This window comes from Polyodon spathula, chromosome 2 (assembly GCF_017654505.1).
Source record: "Polyodon spathula isolate WHYD16114869_AA chromosome 2, ASM1765450v1, whole genome shotgun sequence".
Lineage (NCBI taxonomy): Eukaryota > Metazoa > Chordata > Actinopteri > Acipenseriformes > Polyodontidae > Polyodon > Polyodon spathula.
Genome location: NC_054535.1, coordinates 80,173,931 through 80,197,087, shown reverse-complemented (window position 1 = coordinate 80,197,087; position 23,157 = coordinate 80,173,931). Strand labels below are relative to the sequence as shown.

General features: G+C 35.8%; 1 protein-coding gene across 2 annotated transcripts; it reads left to right on the top strand.

Annotated features, from left to right (window-relative positions):
* The first annotated feature begins 1,017 nt into the window (after positions 1-1,017).
* pja2 (praja ring finger ubiquitin ligase 2) lies at positions 1,018-21,737 on the top strand. 2 transcript variants are annotated; one of them, XM_041231493.1, is made up of 9 exons: positions 1,018-1,121; positions 10,658-10,858; positions 11,349-12,417; positions 13,536-13,718; positions 14,528-14,713; positions 16,187-16,298; positions 16,767-16,881; positions 19,886-20,001; positions 21,215-21,737. In XM_041231493.1, exons 2-9 carry the CDS (start codon positions 10,660-10,662, stop codon positions 21,338-21,340), a joined length of 2,106 nt encoding a protein of 701 aa, XP_041087427.1. In that variant the 5' UTR covers positions 1,018-1,121; positions 10,658-10,659; the 3' UTR covers positions 21,341-21,737. The 2 variants fall into 2 exon arrangements, with proteins under 2 accessions (XP_041087427.1, XP_041087438.1); XM_041231504.1 differs by lacking the exon at positions 1,018-1,121 and adding an exon at positions 3,356-3,878.
* Positions 21,738-23,157: the final 1,420 nt, after the last annotated feature.

Sequence of the window (23,157 nt, the reverse complement as noted above, 5' to 3'; positions counted from 1 at the left end):
CATAGTCACCGGAACCTCCTAACAGTAGTTTACAATGGTCACGTGACACATAACCAAAATAAATAAATAAATAAATAAAATCCCTAAACAAACTATCATACCACCATTATCCATCATATTATCCTAGCGTATTATTGGATACAAACCACGGTACTCATGAAATGAAAACCACATATGAAATCTGTTATTTAAAAACTTTAATCCATGTTCGACAATCTGAATACATTGGCCAATTTATAACTACGACATACCCTTATGGTGTAAAAAAAAAGGAATCAATTTCTTGGAATATGGTGACCTACAAGGCCGGATTAATTTATACGGGAAGAGACGCACAGAAACCTGTTTTGGCTTCATTTGTCTCTTTTATGACGGTTAGGCATTTCTTCTTGATTACAGCTAACCTTTTTGGTTTTTCGCGGAAGCAGTCAGCTATGTACATAAACAAATACTCCACACCCCCTTTCTCCTGGAAGAGAACCGCCACTAGTCCTGCGTCAGACTCAGAGCAGTCTGCAGGTAAACTCATTTTTAAAATACCAGGTCCACTCCTGTGGACAAGGGGCCTGACACTGCAACCGTGACATTGTTCGAAATCTTCCCCATTTTTCATTTTTACCGACATGATTCAATTCGAAAGGTCCAACAGTTTTTTTTTTTTTTTTTTTTTTTTAGGTATTTGGAAAAGTTCTCTTGGTTCTCCTACTAATGTTTTGTCCCAATGATAAAACTATGTCTTGTGTGTGTATGCGTATTTTTTTCCTACAATTCTTAATATATTAAATGGAAGAAAAAAAAACAACTTTTAACTATGTATAATAAAACAGTCAATGTGTGATGTAATATGAAAAACAAACCACCTTTTCTGTTTCACTGAATGACCTGTTTGTTTCACACTGACACCGTGACTCACAACATCAAACTAAACAAGCACCCCCAAGACCAACCTCTTTTCATTCCGATTACAGACACGATGCGTTTCTTGGCGTGATTGGTTAAACCTGTATATGCTCCTCCTTCCAGCTGGCGCTGATTGGACAATGGATGCCAGGTGACTCAAAGATGTCTATGACGTTTCCTCTCCTGCTTGGGTTTGTGTTTGATACTGAGCTGGAAAACAGGTAAGATTTGTTTTACACGGTTTAATAGGTAAATAACGTGTAAATGTACACTTCAGGCGGCTTATAATAAACAAGTAAGTTATGACTGAGAGTCTAAATGAGTTTTGTATTTGCCATAAATAAATGTGCCGGTAGTTCTGTGTTAATGCTTGAGGTAAGACGGTAATCAGGCCTAATGTTTATTGTAGTTTTTTTTTTTTTTAATGGTAATGTATTCCTGAACAACAATAATTTTCAGCATGGCGTCCCGAGGCCGTCATTTTTTTTATAGCATATCCCCAATTATTTTAGTTTATAAAATATTTAGTTTAAAATATCATTTCACACTTGCCCGGCTGAGTATTGTCAATGCACAATAGATCTTCGTGATATGAATTGTAAAAAAAGAGCAGTAAAGTGTAGGCATTAATTACATGTGTTTGCAGAGCCTAAAACTTAATGGTGAATATCGTCAATACATAATAAGATGTGTAACAGGATGAGCAGACGGACAACTGTGTCATATATATATATATATATATATATATATATATATATATATATATATATATATACACACACACACACACACACACACACACACACACACACACATCTCCCAAGTATCCCAACCGAATGTTATTTTTTAATGAATTGCACAGCGTTTCTCGGGTATTTGATTAGTTCCACGATAGTTACGTATTTCTTATATTGTTTCATACCGAAGTATTTTTAAACTAGTTTTAATGAAAAAAAAAAGAACGTGTAATAAACGAGCCAACCTATAGCATATATAATCAACATGAAGAATTTAAGATCAAAAAGGCGTATATTCCCAATTTAGCAATGCAATTCAATATTATGAGTTAGTCAGACTTCCAGTACAGTAAAGAAAATGCATGCTGTTTTCAGTTTCTGAGGAAGAAAAGCTAAATATGTAGGTTGACCATATAAGGTCATGTGACTTTTTTAAAGGTTTCTACTGGATAGAGGCAGAACACTGAGATCCTGTCTTCATATTTGGTACACATCTGCATTAGACCCAACCACTCATAGTCACTCAGCATGATTGCAAACATCACATGTTACGTTTGTAACAATAACGTTTAAAAGTGGAGTCTACCGTATATAACTCTGGGGCTTGTGGTAGGAGTATATTCCTGCTATTGTGCTTTTAACCACTTCAACTCCAGATGTAAAAATGAAACCCCTTCCCAGGTACCAGATTTTGAAAATAATGTTTTCAAACCTGTAATTGCTATAAAATGTTAACATATGATGAATAAAACACAAATAAATGACCTAAACTGTGTTTTTCATTAACCCTTTATGCTCCTGTGTACTACATACACATGTTCAATATAGAGATAAAAACACGTTTTTTTTTTTTTTTTTTTTTTTATTTGAACAATGAAAAGAAAAATACTGTTAACAATAATAATCAAACAGTAATTCTAAAATAAAAAAAATCAAACATCAAAACGTGTGTAATTATCGACTTGCTCTGTGCCATTTATTGAAGTGTTCAATACAACAAAACCCGGGGTTGCCTTCGCAACCACTGCACATATTTCTTGTGTCCTTTTGTTTTCATTTCCGTAGCAGACCCTGCATGTTTGTTGGTCTCTGCTTCCCATGTGTTGGAGGGATAGTCACAAATGCATGTACAGGGCTACTTTGCGCAGGCATTGTGATGGATCTGGCTGCCGCAAATGCTTGCTTCATTGCCTTGTACCCAGTAATGTGTTTTGATAGTGTTTCATGACAGCACTGCCATTTCAAACCAAACACCTTCCCGTTTGCAGTTGGCTAACGTGTAATATAGCTGCATTCTCTCTTGTTTGTACAGTCACAAAGGTAAGTGATTAGCTTTTCGGGAACAAAAAGCACTCCAATGGAGAACGCACTCTTTCAAGTTCCACAGGGGGGGTGCACATCTGTGTAAACAGGTGCAAAATCAAATGATGGAGGACTGGTATCATGATAGGGATCAGTAATAAACACCCAGTCCCCTGCTGTTCTTGGCTCCACATCCTCTTCATCATCATCGCTGAGTGATAAGTCAGTATCACTGTCGCTGGTATCGAAATCCTCTGAACCAATTTTGAAATCTTCATCACTCCCATGGTCGCTCTCCACGTACTTTGCCATGTTTAGCTTTAGCTAAAAACTATATAAATTGCAACTAAACAAGTAAAAATAATAATAAAACAAAAATAATAATAATATATCTACAGATAGATTGGAATCTCTACACGACACGCAATTGGATACAAATGTCACCTGACCCTCCCCTGACTTTCATTTCCCATTCCACAGTGCTAGCACTGCCTTAGTGAATGAAACCTGAAACGCTAGACTGAGAAACTGCTCATAGAATAGAATAGGAAACTTGACTTACGCACGTACGACATGGTACTGTAAGAGGGTTTTCGTTTGGCGTACGTGCGTACGTCGTGGTGTTGAAGTGGTTAAGAGTTTTAACCAGTCCCTTGCCTTAATGTAATTACCATTTTGCATTATTCTGTTGCTGCACAGACACTTTCCTTTAACTAGCTTTCATTGAAATTCACTAATTCTTTGGAATGTTAACTTTCCATTGTCTGAATTACTCTTTCCTTAGTTATTTATCATACGTCTCGCAACTAACGACTCTATCTGCTCAATAGAGTAATATGACTTTCTGGAATGAGGAAATCAAGGACAACTGGATGAAAATCAACCGTTTATAAATCTCAGCATTGGAGACAAATAGTCAAAGGAAATATCTTGATGAAGGTACTTGCCAAAACATTTGTCTACTTGATTTAGTTCCTTAAGTTTTATATTAAAAAGAAAAAAAAAAATCCAATAGTGATCAGTTAGACATCACATCACCTGTTATAAGATGGCACTGTAACTGGATTTTTCAAGCATGACTTTAAACATAAACATCCCAAGTATTTCAGTTTTTTGCTGAAAACTGTTCTTGCCTTGATAGTAAGCTTTGGTTTATGATTTGCATTGTAAAACTGGCAGCTATCGGAAATCATAAGTATCCAGGTATTAAACACTTGTGAACGCAGCCGAATGGAAAAGCATATTTAAGTATTTCAGTAGGGAGTTTTGCAGAAATGTCACATTGCGTATGCAAATTTGTGTAATGACAGCTGTTGGAGATATGATGTAAACAAACTTTTCAGAAAAAAAAAAAAAAAAATTCTCATCACATGGATGGACCACAAGCATGAAGTCTATGTATAATGTACATGTCACAGTGATACAGCCTAGGTATTTTACAAAATAAGTCATACAATGTGGTGTTGTCGGCTGTCATGATAAATATTAATAAGCAAACTCATAAAAAACGGCATATGAACGGGACTGCAGACAAGAAGTGTTTAATTTGTTTGATTTTGAAAAAATACATTTTGTTTGGGGACATTTTACTGCAGTGGACTCTAAAGCAATAAAAGACAGTGTAGGGACAATAATCGCCACCTACAATATCATTCAAGCATGTGTCCGCCTTCCCACAGAGAGAGGCCTAGCTGCAAGCCTCGAGCTCTGTTGACTGAGAGTATGCCTTGCACAAGCAGCAGAATTACTGGTAAATCGCATCAAACAATTACAGCTTGCTTCACCAAATGCACTCCACAAAGAAGCAAATAACAAACCTTATGGTTGAAATGATAAACAAAAAAAAAAATACATTGACTATCAACACTGTTGTGTAAGCAATTGTTTATTTATTAATACATAGATTAAAAAATATAGTTTTGTAGTTTAAACTAGACTTTTAGTTTGACATTCAGGGCCCTATTCATAAATGTATTCGCCGACTGCCGTAAAAAAAGCACTTTATGAATGGATATACAGTTGTTCAAGGATGAAAATCCACCTGTTTTTGATGACATCATCAGCATTATTAATGTTCCCTGGGTGGCATTGGTAGCTGTTGCAAAAAGAAAAACAGAAACCTGCTACTGAAACCCAAGTCTGTAGCTGCCAGTCGCAGGCAGTTTGCAAAACCTGATTCCGATGCCCCTATCACGTCTGCCAAAAATCATTATGTCCTGAATAATAATAGTATCTTTATTTTTATATAGTGCCTTTTATAGTGGACCACCATCACCAAGCGCTTAACACTCATCCACAGGATGGAGCACAAGGAGGTTAAGTGACTTGCTCAGGGTAACATAGTGAGTCAGTCAGTGGCAGAGGTATTTTTTAAATAAATACTTTGTATGTTCATTTTGTTGGGCAATGCTGGTAAACACATTTCCATATGCTTTTGTATTCTAAAGGTAAGAATTGACGTCCTGGTTTTTTTATTTATTTGTTTTTCGCGCACATCCTCCCTGTAAAACTATTATGACATTAAGATCATTATTATTATTAAAACTTTTGAAATTTATAGAGTGTTTTAAAAATAATAATAATAATAATAATTATTATTTGGGACGAATTCCGTACCTTAGTCAGAGGGGCGAGTTTATGTTTATGTACACACAGTGGATCGTTTTGTGGGTGAAAAAAGCAAAAACAACTCCCTGTCAATCACTGGTCGAGCTTCGCACTGAGATTCAAGCCATGTTTTTTGCAATACCAAGCAAGGTCGAATTTCCGATGAGTGCATCAGCAGTACTGGTATACTGTATATTGTAATTCTCCATGAAAATAAACCGGTTCACACAGGCAGTATTCGTCCAAATTGTTTATTATGAACAACAGGTAAAATAAATAAAGAAAATTACTTCTGTCGGCTGCAGATCATGGCAAAGAAGAAATAATAATAATAATAATAATAATAATAATAATATAATAATAATAATAATAATAATAAATAACTCACTTCTCAGTCTCTCACTTGTTCTCCACTTCACAGCACTGTTTCAAAATGATTATGCCAGAGAATATGTTCTTGTGTGAGTATATATTTATATAAACATTTTCCTTTATATAATGGTACGGATTTATTATTGTTTTTCAAAATAGGCAGTGCTGCACAGTTATGTCAAACTGTATAACGGAACAAGTCTAGTAATAAAATATGTCTTTGAAAAGATAGTCTGCTGAGGCTGTCGTTAGACTTGACTGTAGAAAGCGTTCAATAACTCCTAGTTATCGGCAGCATTTTGCTGTCGTTCACTCTTATCAATAGCAGGTTAACGTTAGCTCAGGACCGATGAAAACTTCATTCTAATCAGGGAATCGTTAACTTTTCTCTCAATTCGTTAAAAATATGCCTTTGTAGATGAAAATGCATCTGAATTCTCTTCTGAATAGCAACTGCCGTTAAATGGGGGGCTAGGGACGAAATCCGATCATGTAATCCTGTTTTCTCATTTTGACTGGCGTTAACCATTTATGAATAGACCCCTCGGTGATTTAACGTCTACTCTATACTGCGTTGTTTATAAGGCTTCATGTAACAGAGCGTGGACTGTGAGGAATGTGCTGTATTCAATATGATACTGTATGTTACTTAATGTAAACATTTATTTATAGTTGTCCAATGAAGACATAGGCCCCATTTCACACTGGTGCTCCTACCTGGGTCCCGACTGGCCATGTCTCAATCCCACGTATAAAACCACGTACCTGGGTCAGCAGTGAAAAATCACGTAGCCGACCCGCATGACACCGTGTTGCGACCTGGGTAGACCATGCCAGTGTGAAAAGGGCTGTGATTTGAGTCGTCATAATTTGTATGTTATTACGTCTTGTATTATTATGTCTTGTTAATAAAAGGAGCTACTTATTGAAGTGTTGTCAAAGAGTAACTCAGTTGTTATTTTCTTGCTTACTACTGCAATTTTTATATTATATAAGTATTATTTTTGCCAGTGACACATTGCTGTAAAGTATAATGGTGTAATCGTTTTGTAAATTGTATGTATTTTATTATTAAAATACACCACACACTCGATATATCGCAGGTGTCGGTGTCCAGTATATATCCGATATACAGTGCCATGCAAAAGTATTCAGAACCCTGACCAATTCTCTGATATTACTGAATTACAAATGGTACATTGAAATTTCGTTCTGTTTGATATTTTATTTTTAAACACTGAAACTCAGAATCAATTATTGTGAGGTGACATTGGTTTATGTTGGGCAATATTTTTAAGAAAAATAAAAAAACTGAAATATCTTGCTTGCATAAGTATTCAACCCCTGTGCTATGGAAGCTCCCAATTTGCATCGGTGAAAGAAATTGCCCTAACGAGGACGCAATTACCTTACCATTGGCCTCTACCTGTGAACCATTAAAGTTGCTGTCACATTTTCTGGATAAAAACCCCACTGTTGAAGGATCATTGGTAAGGCTGTGAATCTGAAGGAAAATGAAGACCAAAGAGCATTCTACAGAAGTTAGAGAGAAAGTAATACAAATGCATAGATTAGGGAAAGGGTACAAAATAATATCCAAGAGTTTGGATATTCCAGTGAGCACAGTTGGATCAATAATCAGGAAGTGGAAGCTGCATCACGCCACCCAGGCACTGCCAAGAAAAGGCTGTCCCTCAAAACTCAGCGCTCAAACAAGAAGGAGACTTGTGAGAGAAGCCACAGAGAGGCCAACAATCACTTTGAAGGAGCTACAGAGTTCAGTGGCTGGGAGTAGAGTAATGGTGCATCAGTCAACCATATCAAGAGCTCTGCATAATACTGGCCTGTATGGGAGGGTGGCAAGAAAGAAGCTGTTACTCAAAAACTAACTCAACTGAAAGCACGTCTGGAGTTTGCCAGAAAGCATGAGAGTGACCCAGCTGTGATGTGGGAAAAGGTTTTGTGGTCAGATGGGAGACCAAGATAGAGCTTTTTGACCAAAACTCAAATCGCTATGTGTGGCGCAAACCTAACGCTGCCCATGCCTCAAGACACACCATCCCTACAGTGAAGTATGGTGGTGGCAGCATCATGCTGTGGGGATGCTTCTCATCAGCAGGGACTGGACATCCTTGTTACAATTGAAGGAAGAATGGATGGAGCAAAATACAGGAAAACACTGCAAGAGAATCTGCTTCAGTCCGCTAAAAAACTGAAGCTTGGGAGGAAATTCGCCTTTCAGCAGGACAATGATCCCAAGCACAAGGCCAAAGCAACATTGGAGTGGCTCAAGAACAAAAAGGTGAATGTCCTACAGTGGCCCAGTCAAAGTGCTGATCTCAATTCATTGAGAATCTGTGGCAGTATTTGAAAATTGTCATCCAACCAACCTGAACAACCTGGAGCAAATCTGCCAAGAAGAATGGGCCAAAATCACTCCGACACTGTGTGCAAAGCTGGTACATACTTACTCCAAAAGACTTAAAGCTGTTATTGCAGCGAAAGGTGGCTCTACCAAATATTAATGTGTGGGGGTTGAATACTTATGCAAGTAAGATTTCAGTTTTTTATTTTTCTTGAATATTTCCCCATAAAACCAATGTCACCTTAGAATAATTGATTTTGAGTTTCAGTGTTTTAAAAATAAAATATCAAACAGAATGATATTTCAATGTACCATTTGTAATTCAGTAATATTGGTCAGGGGTCTGAATACTTTTGCAAGGCACTTTATATCGAGGGCCACGATATAGTGAGACCCCCCATAGAAAAACAAATACAGTGCAGAGGAAGTTTGTGAACCCCAATGATAATGATGGAAATTCCATAGTTTTACCATGATAGCCTTCTTGAATCAAAACCAATCTTAAATATCCAATAGAGTTTTTATTAACCAATTCCATGTATTTTGAAACAAAATTATGTATGAATTAGACAAACGAATGAGTAATTAAGATTCAGGGTGTGTGAAAAAGTAAGTGAACACCTGGTTTTAACAGCTCAATTAAGGGGATAATTAGAATCAGGTGTTTAAATAATTAGGTATATCTTCAGGGGTGAGTTTGGGAGGCCCCACCCTATATAAAGATCAGAAACTTTGTGAGTTTAGCCTTCACCATACAGGTGTGGAAACATGTCATGCCACGATCAAAATAAATCTCTAAGGACCTCAGAAAAACAGTTATTAATGCTCATCAGTCTAGAAAGGGTTACAAAACCATTTCTAAGGATTTGGGGCTCCACCAATCCACTGTCAGACAGATAGTCTACAAATGGAGAAAGTTCAAGACCACAGTCAGTCTACCCAGGAGCGGTTGTCCTACCAAAATCTCTCCAAGAACAAACTGGAAAATCATCAGGGAAGTCACAAAAAACCCCAGAGTGACATCCAAGGATCTACAGGCTACTCTCTCTTTGGCTAATGTGCGTGTTCATGACTCAACTATCAGAAAAAGACTGAACAAGAATGGTGTTCATGGAAGGATAGCCAGGAGGAAATCACTGCTCTCTAAAAAGAACATTGCTGGAACACTTTTTGGCCTCAATGAGAAACGTTATGTTTGGCAAAAACCAAACATTGCGTTCGAACAGGAGAACCTCATCCCAGCCGTCAAGCATGGTGGTGTGAGTGTGATGGTTTGGGGCTGCTTTGATGCTTCAGGACCTGGGCGGCTTGCCATCATTGACACAAACATGAATTCTGCATTGTATCAAAAGATTCTAAAGGGGAATGTCAGGCCATCCGTCCGTGAGCTGAAGCTGAACCAAAAGTGGATCGTGCAGCAAGACAATGATTCTAAACGTACAAGCAGATCTACAAAAGAATGGGTGCAGAAGAAGAAATTCTGCGTTTTAGAATAACCTAGTCAAAGTCCGGACCTAAACCCCATTGAAATGTTTGGCAGTACCTGAAGCAAGCTGTCCATGCAAGGAAACCCTCAAATGTCACGAGTTGAAGCAGTTCTGTAAGGAGGAATGGGACAAAATTGGATGTGAGAGACTGACCAACAGTTACAGGAAATGCTTAGTTGAAGTCACTGCTGCTCAAGGGGGTGCCAACAGTTACTGAATCTAAAGGTTCTCATTTGTGAATAAATAAATGTTGAAAAAGTATTATGTTTTTGCGTCATTTATTTAATCATATTATCTTTTATTATTAGGACTTAGATTAAGATCTAATAACATTTTAGGTTTGAAATATGTGAAAATCCTAAGGGGTTCACAAACCGTCTTGGCACTGTTGCCTAACAAGTACTGTACAGCCACTCCCTCGTTTTATCGTGTGCGTCAGGGTCCAGTATAAATCCTCTGTTCAACCTGCTTTTTGTCATTTTTAGTATAAAAAGCAGCACACCGTTTTAATTCGTACAGTGGAGGGTAATTGCATATCCTCAACTTCAGTCTCCAATTAATTCCATGAGTCTTTCTCACCTTTCTTAAATGCACAAACCCACTGTATTGAAATAGTTCATTCCCAACAACATAGGAGGCTTGTTGCTAGGGAGCTGATGTCACTGCCTTGTGGCTTTTGCTAATGCGTTGCTGCCACACGTGATCAGCTCGTTGGCTAAAATAAAAACCACTTTATCAATTTCATTTGCTTTGTGTTATTGTGCAATACATGTGTATATGATAACAGTACGATATTAGTGCTTTGTTTTCAATTGTTTTGTATATTGTTGTTTGATGTGCAGTAAATGTACTATTTTTCATTTGTTTTTCTGAATTTTGTCTTATAGAAATGGGTCAAGAAGGAGGCAAGTCAGCCTGGCCCAAACCGGCAGGAGGCTATCAGACAATCACAGGAAAGAGATACGGAAGAAGACATGCTTACATTAGTTTTCGTCCAACCTTGGCCAAACAAGAAAATTCATCCAAAGAGAACAATGGGGAGTGTGGAGGAATGGAGATGAACAGTGTGCCCAAGGAGAATGCTTTATGTGTGTCCCATATACTTGTAATGTATATATCATGTATATGATCAGTTTTATGATCATCTAATGCTGACATGTTATTCAGACCAACATTCTGCGTTCTTTAACAAATGACTGGTATAAACTGTAGGAATTGATTAGATTTGAAAACATTAAAAAATATTTGCTTTCAAGTAAAGAAATCTATGTACCCCGCAGCAGCTTATGTTTGACAGTTTAATCAAGTTGTATTGTTGGTAAAACTAAATGGTGTGTTCAGTCTCTCTTCAGACTGCTTCAAACTCTTACCGTTATAACAATTTAATTGGAAACATTTCTCGTAGAAAAGGGTGTCTGAGTTTTTGTACCACTTCCAATTTGAAATAGGATAGCTACAGTAATAGTGCCAAGCTAATGAAATCTCTCTTTCTAAAGATTTATCGGTTTAAGTGAGAAGAGATCTGTCTTTATAATCTGTAGTTTTAATATGTGTGTATATATATATTTGTTGTTTTAGCATCAACTGGGGCCATCAGCTCAACATTGCACACTATATTCCCTGCAGCAAATAATTCAGTTGTGCCAGAAATTAACGGAGCAACAATATTCAAGGAAGGTTCTGGCAGGAAAAATGCAGTGTCAAAGAAAGGTACTGAAGCTGCTGGTTGCTCGTCTAAAATGTTGTTGGAGGATGAGCAAACTGTGTCCAATAATGCTGAGAATGGTTCCAGACCAAAGAAAAGTTCAGAGGCCTGTGCTTGGCCAACTCTGGAAGATAATGAAACCTGTTCTAGAAGCCCAGCTGGACTGGGTTTTGTAAATATTGACTCTTATGAGTCAGATAGCAGTGGTGGGAAGGAAGATGACTCATCTGTGGACTCATCAATAGGAACGCGTCCTGGACTTCAGAAGCGATTAAACAACATGATTTGTGAGTTAGAGAAAGAATTTGACTATCTCAGTGGTCTACACTCCTACTTGTACACAAAGTCATGTGAGGAAGTTGAACCTGTGCCGAAAAATGGGTGCTGTGGGACAGACCTTGAAGAATCCAATGAAAGCAATAGAATGTTTCAGGGGAGATTGTCTAGGCTAACTGAGGAAAGTTTAGATAAATCTAGCTTATGTGATATGAAACAAAACGAGTTAGATGGTGCTGAGGCAGCCATCACTCCAGTGAGTGATTGCAGTATTGAACTCTTTGATGGTAACAGTGACCAGGGGTCATTGTCTTCAGAGATGGTGGTGAGACCAAAAGTAAGGAAGCAAAATGGTGAAGACAACCTAGAGCGAAGGAAGCAGTCCCAGTCAGATGACTCAAAACATGGGACCAGCATACAAAAGAAACATTGGGATGGCCAGTGGAGTTCTAATACACCTTTCTTAATGACTCGCACAGAAAAAGTGAGTAAGGAATCCCGATGTGAATCTGCACATACTGAATCTGCCAGTAAAGGAGCAATGCAAGCTGAAAGAAAAAAGAAAGCAACAGAGTTGCTAAGTTGTAAGCTTGACGAAGAGGATGACCTCTGGGAAGATTTTGAAGAACTCAAAAAATGTTGTGCATCCTTTGGAAAGGATGATAGGTATGTTGATGCAATAAAAAATAAAAAAAAGATTATATGCACACGTTTACATTATCGTAATGTATTTTTATGTCCGGAACAGGCTGTTAAGACCCTTTTAAAAGTCTGCATATATCTAGAGAATTCATGTCCAATTGTGATGAAACATGTTAAGGATGTTTTATTAGCACAAGTTATTGGGTGTATGAGTCAATGGGTATATGGAGGCTATCTGCATATCTTGAATACAACTGAAAAAAATGAATGAGAAGATGCTGACCAAATATAATATAGTACTACTGTATTGTATTTCATTAGAAATGTTTATTTTCTTGACTTGAAAAGGCATACATTCTTAGTAATTCAAAAAGCAACAGACTTTTTAAGTAACTTGAGCCAAAATTCACTTGACATGCAAAAAAATATACCCTAGTTGCTGTTCTGCAGCAATATCAAATATATTTGTATTTATAACCTTTTTGGAGTTTGTTCCCCCTAGTAATACTAAGTGAAGACTTTTGTTAAACACTGTTACTAATGTAGTTTCTATGTTATACAAACTTAGTAGTAAAGGAAATGTCAGTTTCTTACATTGAAAGCATTGCTCCTGAAAATTAAATGAATCCATGTGGATATTCATAAATACTGTACAAATGTGCATAGATATATTCGGACAATATCGAAGACAGAATAACTTGAGACATCATCTACATGTTGTCTTCTGAATTATTCAACCAAACCATAACAATTTTGGTGTTCCAATTTTAACCATTTTTTAATGTGAAAACTAATTTTGACATTTAACTGGCTAGCAAACAGAAATACTTTATTAGCCAATCGCATGACTGTATGTAAAGATCATTGAACACTGCCTTTATCTGATTTGTTTAACACTGGCTTCCCATATTATTGGACACAGGAGACCTGAAATATATACTTTTAAGTCTGTTAGGAAGAGTTTATATTTAATTTACAATTACATTTATTTTGTGTAATTAAGAAATTGTAAAATTTCTTTTTGATGGTCAATGTAGAAGTGATTTAAATTAAAGAGCAAAAGCAAGTTAATAGACCCCTGCAGTTAATGCAAGTCATCATGTGCTACTGTAACACCGCTTAAGATTGTGTTGTTTTTAAAGTTCTGAATGCAGTGAAGGAGAATGGTCTCCTACCTGGACCTCTGATTCTGCTGTGGACAAGGAGCAGTCCTCCAGTGATGAAAGCTGGGAGACCCTCCCTGGATTGGATGAACCAGAACATGAGATTCTGAGCAGCAGCAGTAGCAGCTTGGATGATGTTCCAGAGCTCAACTTTCATTCCGAGTAAGTATGCCTGACCTTTAAGTGTCTGATTGTAATTATTATGCTTTCTGTTTATGCAAACAGAATTGATATCCAGAGAAATGTGTACTTCCCTTCAATTTCGCTATGTGGCAGAAGCAAACCTTGTGGACGGCACAAGACAAGTTTGCTTGTAATGTCGTCAACAATAAGAGACTGCATTTACACAAGGTGCATGTATGTGTTTTTTTTTTTTTTTTAAACATTTTTTTTATAAACAATGCCCAGTTATGTTCCCTCACCACTGCAATTCCTCATACAGGTCTGGAGAACTGAAGGTTCAGTGGGCATCCTCTGATCTCACAACCAAGCTAATTCCTCTTTTACGGCCCTGACGGTTTTGCCTCCCTAACCTGCGGGAGCGCTGGAGCATATGTGACATACTTGGTGGAATCCCCATCGAAGACCAGCTGCTTCACGTAGCCAGGACGCGAACCTGTGCTCTCCTAACTGAATGACTCGCACACCACATGGCATTGCTTTTATCGGATGAATCTCACAAGTTGAATGTTTCTGAACCTAAATACATGTATTGATTTCATTATATTTAAAATGGTCAAGCATACAGTAAATGCATTTGTCAAGTTAGTATTTTTTTATTATTAACTACAGTACCAGGAATGAACAGAAAATAACTGGTTTAAACCATCTTTGATTAATGACAGCTCTGGGCATGTTTAAACATTTTTCCCCCACTGTTGTGCTGTAATCCTAATTGAGACATGCTATTGTTCCATGCATGTGTTTTATGTGCATTTAACATGTTGCTATTTCTGCTGTGATATTTTTAGAGAGCAAGCATCCTTAGAAGAGGGAGAAATCCCTTGGCTTCCCTACCAAGAGGAAACGGATAGCAGCAGTGATGACGATACAGACGGAATGAGCCAGTTTCTTCATCCGGGTCTTTTTATGTTAGATGGGAACAACAATTTTGAAGATGATTCCAGTGTGAGCGAAGATTTTGATGCTGAGTGGAGGTAGGTTCACATTAAAAGGTTCATAATCTCTGAGGCTTTCAATGAAGCTCTGGGGAGAATTGTAAAAGTGATCTATTCAAATCTATTTTGCATAATCTTTTTGCAGAAATACTTCAGAGGATTTGTGTATATTCAATCCTGTTTTCACAATGAAAGGTAGTAGTAGAAGGATACAAAACTGTTATTTTGAAATGTGTGTCAAATTGCTATTATTGTGAAAGCTGAAATATTTATAAAGTCTGAAATTTGGCTATTTAGCTGTTTTTAATATGACTACTAGGTGTTGATATACCTAGTGCAATTTGTTTACAAGCTATTAACCAGATGGGATTTATGACAGTGTGCGCCAGTCAAAGAATTTATATCATGACATGACTGCTACACCCTGTTAGAAAATTGACTTTCCTGCATTTTTTTAATGCAAGACTGAATGTAAAAGTGTATGCGTACATTTGTTTTAAGTACTTGTCCAGAGGACTACTGAGAAACAGACATCAACTAGTCTTCATCAGATTTAATTTGCCTTGCGTGAGCGTGAGTTTCTAACCCTGGTTTAAATTCTGCAGTTTGCTGGTTTTCTTTTTTTTTTCCCTGGTGACTTTCTGTAGCAAAAACATACTAATCTGGTATTTTGTAAGAGAACCTTCTGATGAGTTACAATTGGGCATAACAATGCAGCATATTGTGAAATCTACAGATATCAGCAGGATGTTTGCCAAGCTGCACTGTAATTTTAATTTCTGCCATGACATATAAATCAATGTCATTAATGTTCTGTAATTACAGAATGAATCCCATGCTGTCCAGAAATATTAAATCCAGTGCTACAGTAAAAGGCAGCCTTTTTAGTTTTAATAAAGAATGAGACGTTATCATTATGATTATTTAAAAGTGCTGACTTGTCAGGCTTTAATGTTTTTTTTTTATTACATTTTAGATGTCCAGGGATATGAATTGGAATAATAAGCTACGCTCACACCCTTATTGCAGAAAAGGCATTTTTGCTGAAAGTAACATTCATTTGTCCTATTTTGTCTAAAGTTTCAAAGTGGAACAATTGAAAAGCAGTCCTGACAAACCTTTGGTCTGTCTGTCTTGGAGAATTTCTATTGCTTACTTTTAAAAACAGTGAAAATATGGGCTCCCATTTTGCTACATGTACTGTATGTTTTCTGTAATAAACAGTTATCTGCATACATTAACGTTACACTGTCACAAAATGAGTCTTCTGCTTCCATAAACATTGTACCATTTCCCACAAATTATTGTGTTTGAGTGTTTTGAGTTGACAAGTAAGTAATAAGTATTATGAAAATGAATGACCAGTAATATACAGCTTACCAGCTTCCTTTTTGACTGGCCATAGGAATTGAAGATATGTATTATGGTTTCATCTTTGGCTTGTTAGACTGTTTGTTGAACAGAGAAAGAATATGTAACACACGATTTAAATATTGGATGTCTTTATTGCAGATTACTAGATGAATTTGGTGAAGGTTTTGGAGTGGCTCAAGCTTTTTCCTATGTGGACCCACAGATGCTTACTTATATGGCTCTTGAAGAGCGGTTAGCTCAGGCTATGGAGGTAGGCAAAGTCCTTTTTCAACTGATATTACTGTTATCATACACAAGCATAATCTTTCATTTTTATCCACTATTTGAAAGAATCCCACATTTATATTGGCCTACTCTCGCTGCAAAACTAAACTATTTCAAAATAAATAAACGTATCTGTGGCTATTGCTTATTCTGGCTGGGTATAGTTTTTTTTTCTCCAGAAGGCTTGATGATAAATGTATTCTAAAACCATGCAAAATGCTCTCCTTAATTAACATTGAATGCCAGTAAATCTGTACAAAGGCTTTCACTAACAAAACAGTACAATGCAAAACTACATCTGTTTTTCAATATTGCAAATAGTTTTTTGCACACTGGTGGGTTTGACATTGTATTAATCTATACTTCTGTACTATGCATATTAACTACAAACATGTGGCAGTGTTTATTGGACTAAAAATAATAAGAAAATGATTTTCTCCTCTTCCAACAAAAGGCTGCCCTGGCTCATCTTGAGTCTTTGGCTATTGATGTTGAACAAGCTCACCCCCCAGCCACTGAAGAAATCATTGATCGTCTGCCACAGGTTGCAGTGCTGGAAGATCACCATGGTGAGATGAGAAAACGCACTGTAAACATCAAAAACATTCAGTAATAAATTCAAAGGTTAAACTTTTAAAGAAACTACGTCAAGCAGATAACCATTTTGGTTAGTTTCTTTATAGTTTTTCCTGCGATGTGGAAATATTTGTATAAAGACGTGCTAAACAAAATGGAAGTTTATTTATTTATTTATTTTTTTAGTTTAGGATAAAAAAATTAATGTCAAACAATTCCGTTTTAATCCACTGTGAGTGTTTGTGGTATAGGCTGGGTCAAAAGTCACACAACACTGGCTATGTTTACGACGACTTTCTAGGTTTACGATTTCATCATACCATCATCGTACTGTACCTTTCTAGATTTTTTAAATGTGCCTTCTAAGCGTGGAACTTCTGGACAGGGTAGGCCAGGGCCAGTTTTGTTTGATTTGACATAATTTCATGGGTCAAAATGCATCAAATTCCAAGGACAAATTGAAAGAATCATCATCTTGCTGAGATAAATACACTTCCATATCTTGTCATCCCACTACAAATCTTGTGTTTTGATGTTTCACACAACATCAAAATAACTCAAGGGCCAAGGAAAAATAAAAAAAATAAAGCCACAGAGCTACACCTTTGCTTCCCTGCGGTTGACAAAAGTACATTCTCAAGAATTTCATAGACTTCTCTGCATAATCTTGAAACAGGGTAGTCCTGTTTTGTAATATATGTTTTTTATTCTAGTATAGATTGCAAATTCAATATATAGTTGATGTTAGGGTTGTCAATTAATCGCAGTTAACTTTTGCAATTAACACATTCCTTTATTTGGAGATTAATTTATGTGTGTTAATCACACTCCTCTGTCTTGAACCTCTTCGCATTCTGTATTTCATTCCCTGCAGCACGATTTTAATGTACAGTAGGCAAGCACATGCAACGCAATGATTACAGACTGTGTTTGCTTAGAAAGTTATAGTCCATGAGCCAAAACTCAGAAAGCCCTTCGTTTTTTAATTGAATGTACCTCCCGTCAGACAGGTTTTTTGTGTTAATTTTGTTCCTTAATATATCTATATTCCATTTCTGCCTGTTGTCAAGGTGAATAGTTGTCTGTTTAGATGCAAAATAACCTATTCCTGTGCTTCAGACAGTAGAGTGCTGTCATGATTTATTTGATGTTTTAACTTTTTTTTTAAACTTATTTTTGTATTAATACAACAGGCTTTTATAAGCATCTAGTTTGTTTTGGCGCTGCGCCGATTGCTTCCCTACTTCCCCTGGCAGAGAGGGGCATGTAGGGGAAAAAAAAAAAAATCCTGGTTTGGAGTAAGTGTCTCTTTTTCTGTCACAGCTGATATGTGATGTAACAAAAGAATCATGCCAAACGTAGCACTGCCTGTTTTACACACAATATTATTCTCTAGTGAAATTCAACTCATAATTGCAGGTTCTTTTTTTTTTTTTTTTTTACATGTTGGCGAATAAAAACGTTTTTGGTAAATTAATGCTGACAGTCAATAAATTACCAGGACCTGAAAATGTATCGATTCATCTCAACCTGACAAATACTATGCTTGCAAAAGAAATAATATAGTCATGTATATTAATGTACACGTATGTGTGTGTTTTTATATATACAGTTTTCAAAGAAGTTTAAATTGAATTTAAAACACTGAATGCCCATACCTACAGATTGATTACAGATTGAGATCAAACATTTATGTATTTGTCAAAGTGTTCTATAATATGATCTGTCTAATGATTATTATAATTTTTGTATAAAATTTATTATAAACAATGATTGTGTGTGTGTGTATGTATGTATATATATATATATATATATATATGTATATAATATATATATATATATATTATATACTATATATATTATATATAGATATTATCACAACTGATTTTGACTATTAAGAAAAAATATGCAGTATAATCTGAAATGCATTAAGGCGAGTAATAAACTGACTCCATTGTGATTTAACGTTTGGTTCAAACAATTTAACAGCAAATGCAAGACTTTTTCTGAATCTGTGTAAATAAATGTAAAACTATAGACAGGGCAACAATATTAATCCAGAAACAGGAGAACAGATTTTTTTATGATGGGTTGTTTTTTTGAATAATAATAATAATAATATTAATGCAACGACAATACAATACAAATTTCACTTGTACAGCACTCTTCATGCAAGCATTCCAGGGCGCTTTACAAAAGAAATATAAAAAAAAATCTTGTGTCTAATATATAAATTATATATAATCCAGCTACAAATAAACAGACCCAAACAAATATGTTTTCATACAGGATTTAAAAGATTCAATTGTGCTAGCATTGCTATATGAATCCGGAGCAAGTGCCAACGAATAGGGGCATTATAACTAAATGCCTAGGCTCTGACAGAGTTCAAACAAATTTTGGGGACTGTCAGAAGATTGGCATTTTCCGAGCTTGGGGAATGAACAGGGGCATATGGGGTCAGCAGTTCTTGAAGAAAAGAAGGTCCAAGACCGCGTAAGGCCATATAGGTGATAAGACTAACTTTAAAATAAAAATGATAATATCAGCATCAGTAATAAAAGAACTGCATGAGGTGGATGCGGTAATTGTATCAATTAAATATGTGATTTAAAACCAAGATTAAAAAATGTAATCATGAGATTAATCGCAATTAATTTTTTTAATCGCTTGACAGTCCTAGTTGATAAACGCACACCTTCATACTGTTGCTGGTGAACTGCTGAAGTCCCAGCAGCAAGCTGAACACTCCATGTAGCTCCGTCAATAAAGCCTTATCTTGCAGTCCTTAAGATAATAGCATCAAATCCTGCTGTTAAAGTATAATAATACCAAGTTGCTTATTATGATTTATATTAGTTGTAACCGCTGTTTTGAAAATTGAATTGATTTGGTGTTCAGAATCCAGTCTGTTGTAAATGTAAATGAGATCATTTAAAATGGCTATTATCAGCATGTTATACTTGATTTAACCGTCAGTCTGTTTGCATTTTTCAGGCCAGGAACAGTGTTGCGCCATCTGCTGCTGTGAATATATGAAAGATGAAATCGCAACAGAACTTCCCTGTCGTCATGTATTTCATAAATCCTGTGTGACCCGATGGTTACAAAAGGTACAGTATTTTGAAAAGTAATGGGCTTTTGAAAAAGATCTTTTGCTAGCTGCAGCAAAAATGATTAACTGTAAACATCTTAACACAATCCAGTGTTTCACCAAATTATACATGTTAAGGCAAAACACTTTTGGTAGAATGCCTTATCTTAATTTTAATATCCCCACAGCAGACCTTTTTTTAAAGACTGAATTATTTTTGAAGTACAGTATAGTTCAAAGGAAGCTTTAAAATTAGTATTTTGAAATCTATAGGTGATCCCACTCTTCGCAATTAACATGACAAACATTACAAGACTAATTAGTACAGTGCTCACCCTTTATAACGCTGTAGTGGGGAGCCATCGTTACAAGACCGTGCTATTTGTGTTCCGCATTATAACGAGTATAAAAGGGCTACTGTAATGGCATTATGGAGCAAATGGGAGTCGCAACCCTACCGTGTTATAACCGATTCCGCACTATAATGAGGCGTGTTATAATGGGTGAGCACTCTGTATTTAGTAAATTTGTAAAAAAAATTATCATGATTTTATTATTCCTGAGTAGAACTTAGTTTGTGGTTGTTGAATGAACATATTTTGGTTGCAAAGAACAGAAAAAATAGGTAATAAAAAACAATTAATTTGATTGAAATATCAAAATTAATTCTAATCTATGTAGAATGTCCAATCAAAGGACTGTCTTAAAGTGGCCATTTTAACAACTGTCAACAAGGGATTCTTCTGTGAGCCAATTAGACGGGTCGTTCTTGATTTAGCTGCTAATCTTCACTCCGAGGGAAGTAGCTGGTTTGTCATTACAAAATACTTGCAGAGTTTACAAATCGATTATATTCAGGTGCATTGTTTTTTATTATTATTATTATTATTTTATTATTATTATTATATTATTACTGTTTTTGTCCTATGCCAACATCTCTCTAAAGATAGCTTTCCTTGCCGCATGGTGGAATGGTTTTGCTGATTTGTTAAATTTTTAACCTACAGTCAGAAAATGTGGTCATTCTGTATATAAATACATTTTCTGCCTCCTTTTATGTAAACTACTTTAACAACAGATTAATAATTGTTAGGTATCTTCCATATATTAAGCTTTAAAGAATGGCTTTGAATAAGATAGTTAGGCCCACAGTGGATGTATAATTCAGACTTCTGAAGGTGTGAACCGGTATGTAATGCAACAACTTTATCAAATGTTTTCTATTTCTTCAGTCGGGAACATGTCCGGTGTGCCGCCATGTCCTGTCCCCTGCGCTCCCTGACTGCGCTGTGGCTACAACCTTTGTGTTGGATCACGACACTCCTCCATCCACCCACAGTGCGGCAGGAACACGGTGAAGAACAAAAAACAAAGTTAGATTTAAAAAAAAAAAAAAGAAAAGGAGACTTTATAGTTATTATTATTTCAATGCTAGAAGATAACGAAAACATACAGACTAAGAAACCTCTAATACATGACATGTTTAATCATTGATTTTAGTTTAACAAGTGTGAAATATTTAAAATTGTGAAGTCTCAGTGATAGGCTGCACCTGTTTTCTGAGAAAATATTGTCATACTGTCTTTAACAAGCATTTGTTTATATTTTTGTTTTGTTTAGAAAAAAACAGCAACTTGTAAATGGTTAGATGAATTGGGCTTTTGTGATGCAATCTTACATTGAAATGTTAAAATAAGTTTAGTGCAATAAAGAGTATTACATTTGCTTTTACTAATAAATAAATTCACAGCTCAACACCCGAACAACTGCAGAGTATGTTTTTAAATTATTCACATATGAACCAGTGAACTTAGTAATTTGAAAAAGAGGCTGACTCAAACCCATTAGAGATCCTTTGTTTTCATAACTAACTGGACAATTCACCGTTTTGCTTTCTGATTTTCAGCTGCTGAACTGATCTATTTAAATAAGTGCTTTGCTTATTGTGTTCCTTACCAGTGTACTGGTTTGCTAAATGCTGGGTGTTAAGGCCCCAATGTTCAATAACGGCTGTAACTTTGTTTCTGCAGGTATGTTGTTGTGGATGTTGACATATGTAGTGACATTGTTTTGTTTAAGGATATGAAAATGATAATATAATGAGACCTGAGATCTGATTTGAGAAATAGCAATGAACAATATTGTATCCATATGTAATAGAGATAATAGTATCATTGGGAATTATATTGTAGAGGGCTACCTACAAGGTCACATTTTTGTATGTATTTAAACGTTATATGGCATCTACCCTCTGTGCTTGGACAGCTGGGTTAAGGGTGAAAGTCTTCATCAACAGGCCTTAAAGTTAAATTAAAAAGTAGTGTGTGTGTGTGTGTGTGTATATATATATATATATATATATATATATATATATATATATATATATATATAATATATATATCTATATATAATATATATATATATATATTATATATATATATTTATATATATATGTGTATATATATATATGATATATATATATTTTATATATATATATATAGATGTATATATAGTATCAGACAAATATATTGGCACCCTACCCTTAATATATTAAAAAAAAAATGTTAAATACAAGCATTTAGTGAACATTAACAACCAGTTAGTATGACAAAGCAAAATACCATTTCTGGTAGTTTAACAAATCTATAAAAAATACAGAAGCACAACAATTTTAAATATTTGTTCATGACAAATCAATCCATTTTTATTTTATATTGCATCTTTCATAGTGGACCACCATCACAAAGCGCTTTACAAGATGCAATAACAAGGAGGAAATCCATAATACTTTAAATACAGAGAAATGCATAATACATGATACAGTAAAAACAAAACAATGCATAATACATGATAGTAGCATTAAACATTAAATAGTAGTAGCAACACAGCAGCTAATGGCAGATATCAGGCTTAAAGAGCATGGAAAGCAAGCAAGAACAGGTGGGTCTTGAGAGTTGATTTAAAGTGAGTGACGGTGGGAGCATCACTCCCCAAAGCTGGGAGAGAGTTCCAAAAAGTCCTGTGAAGCTAAACGAGCATTCTCCAAGTGTGGTGCACTTTTGTTTGGGGATAACAAGCAGATCAGAATTGAAGGACCTCAGCTTGCGGGCAGAGACATAGCAGGTCAGTAGGTTGAGGAGGTACTCTGGACCTGTGTGATGAAGGGCATTGTAGG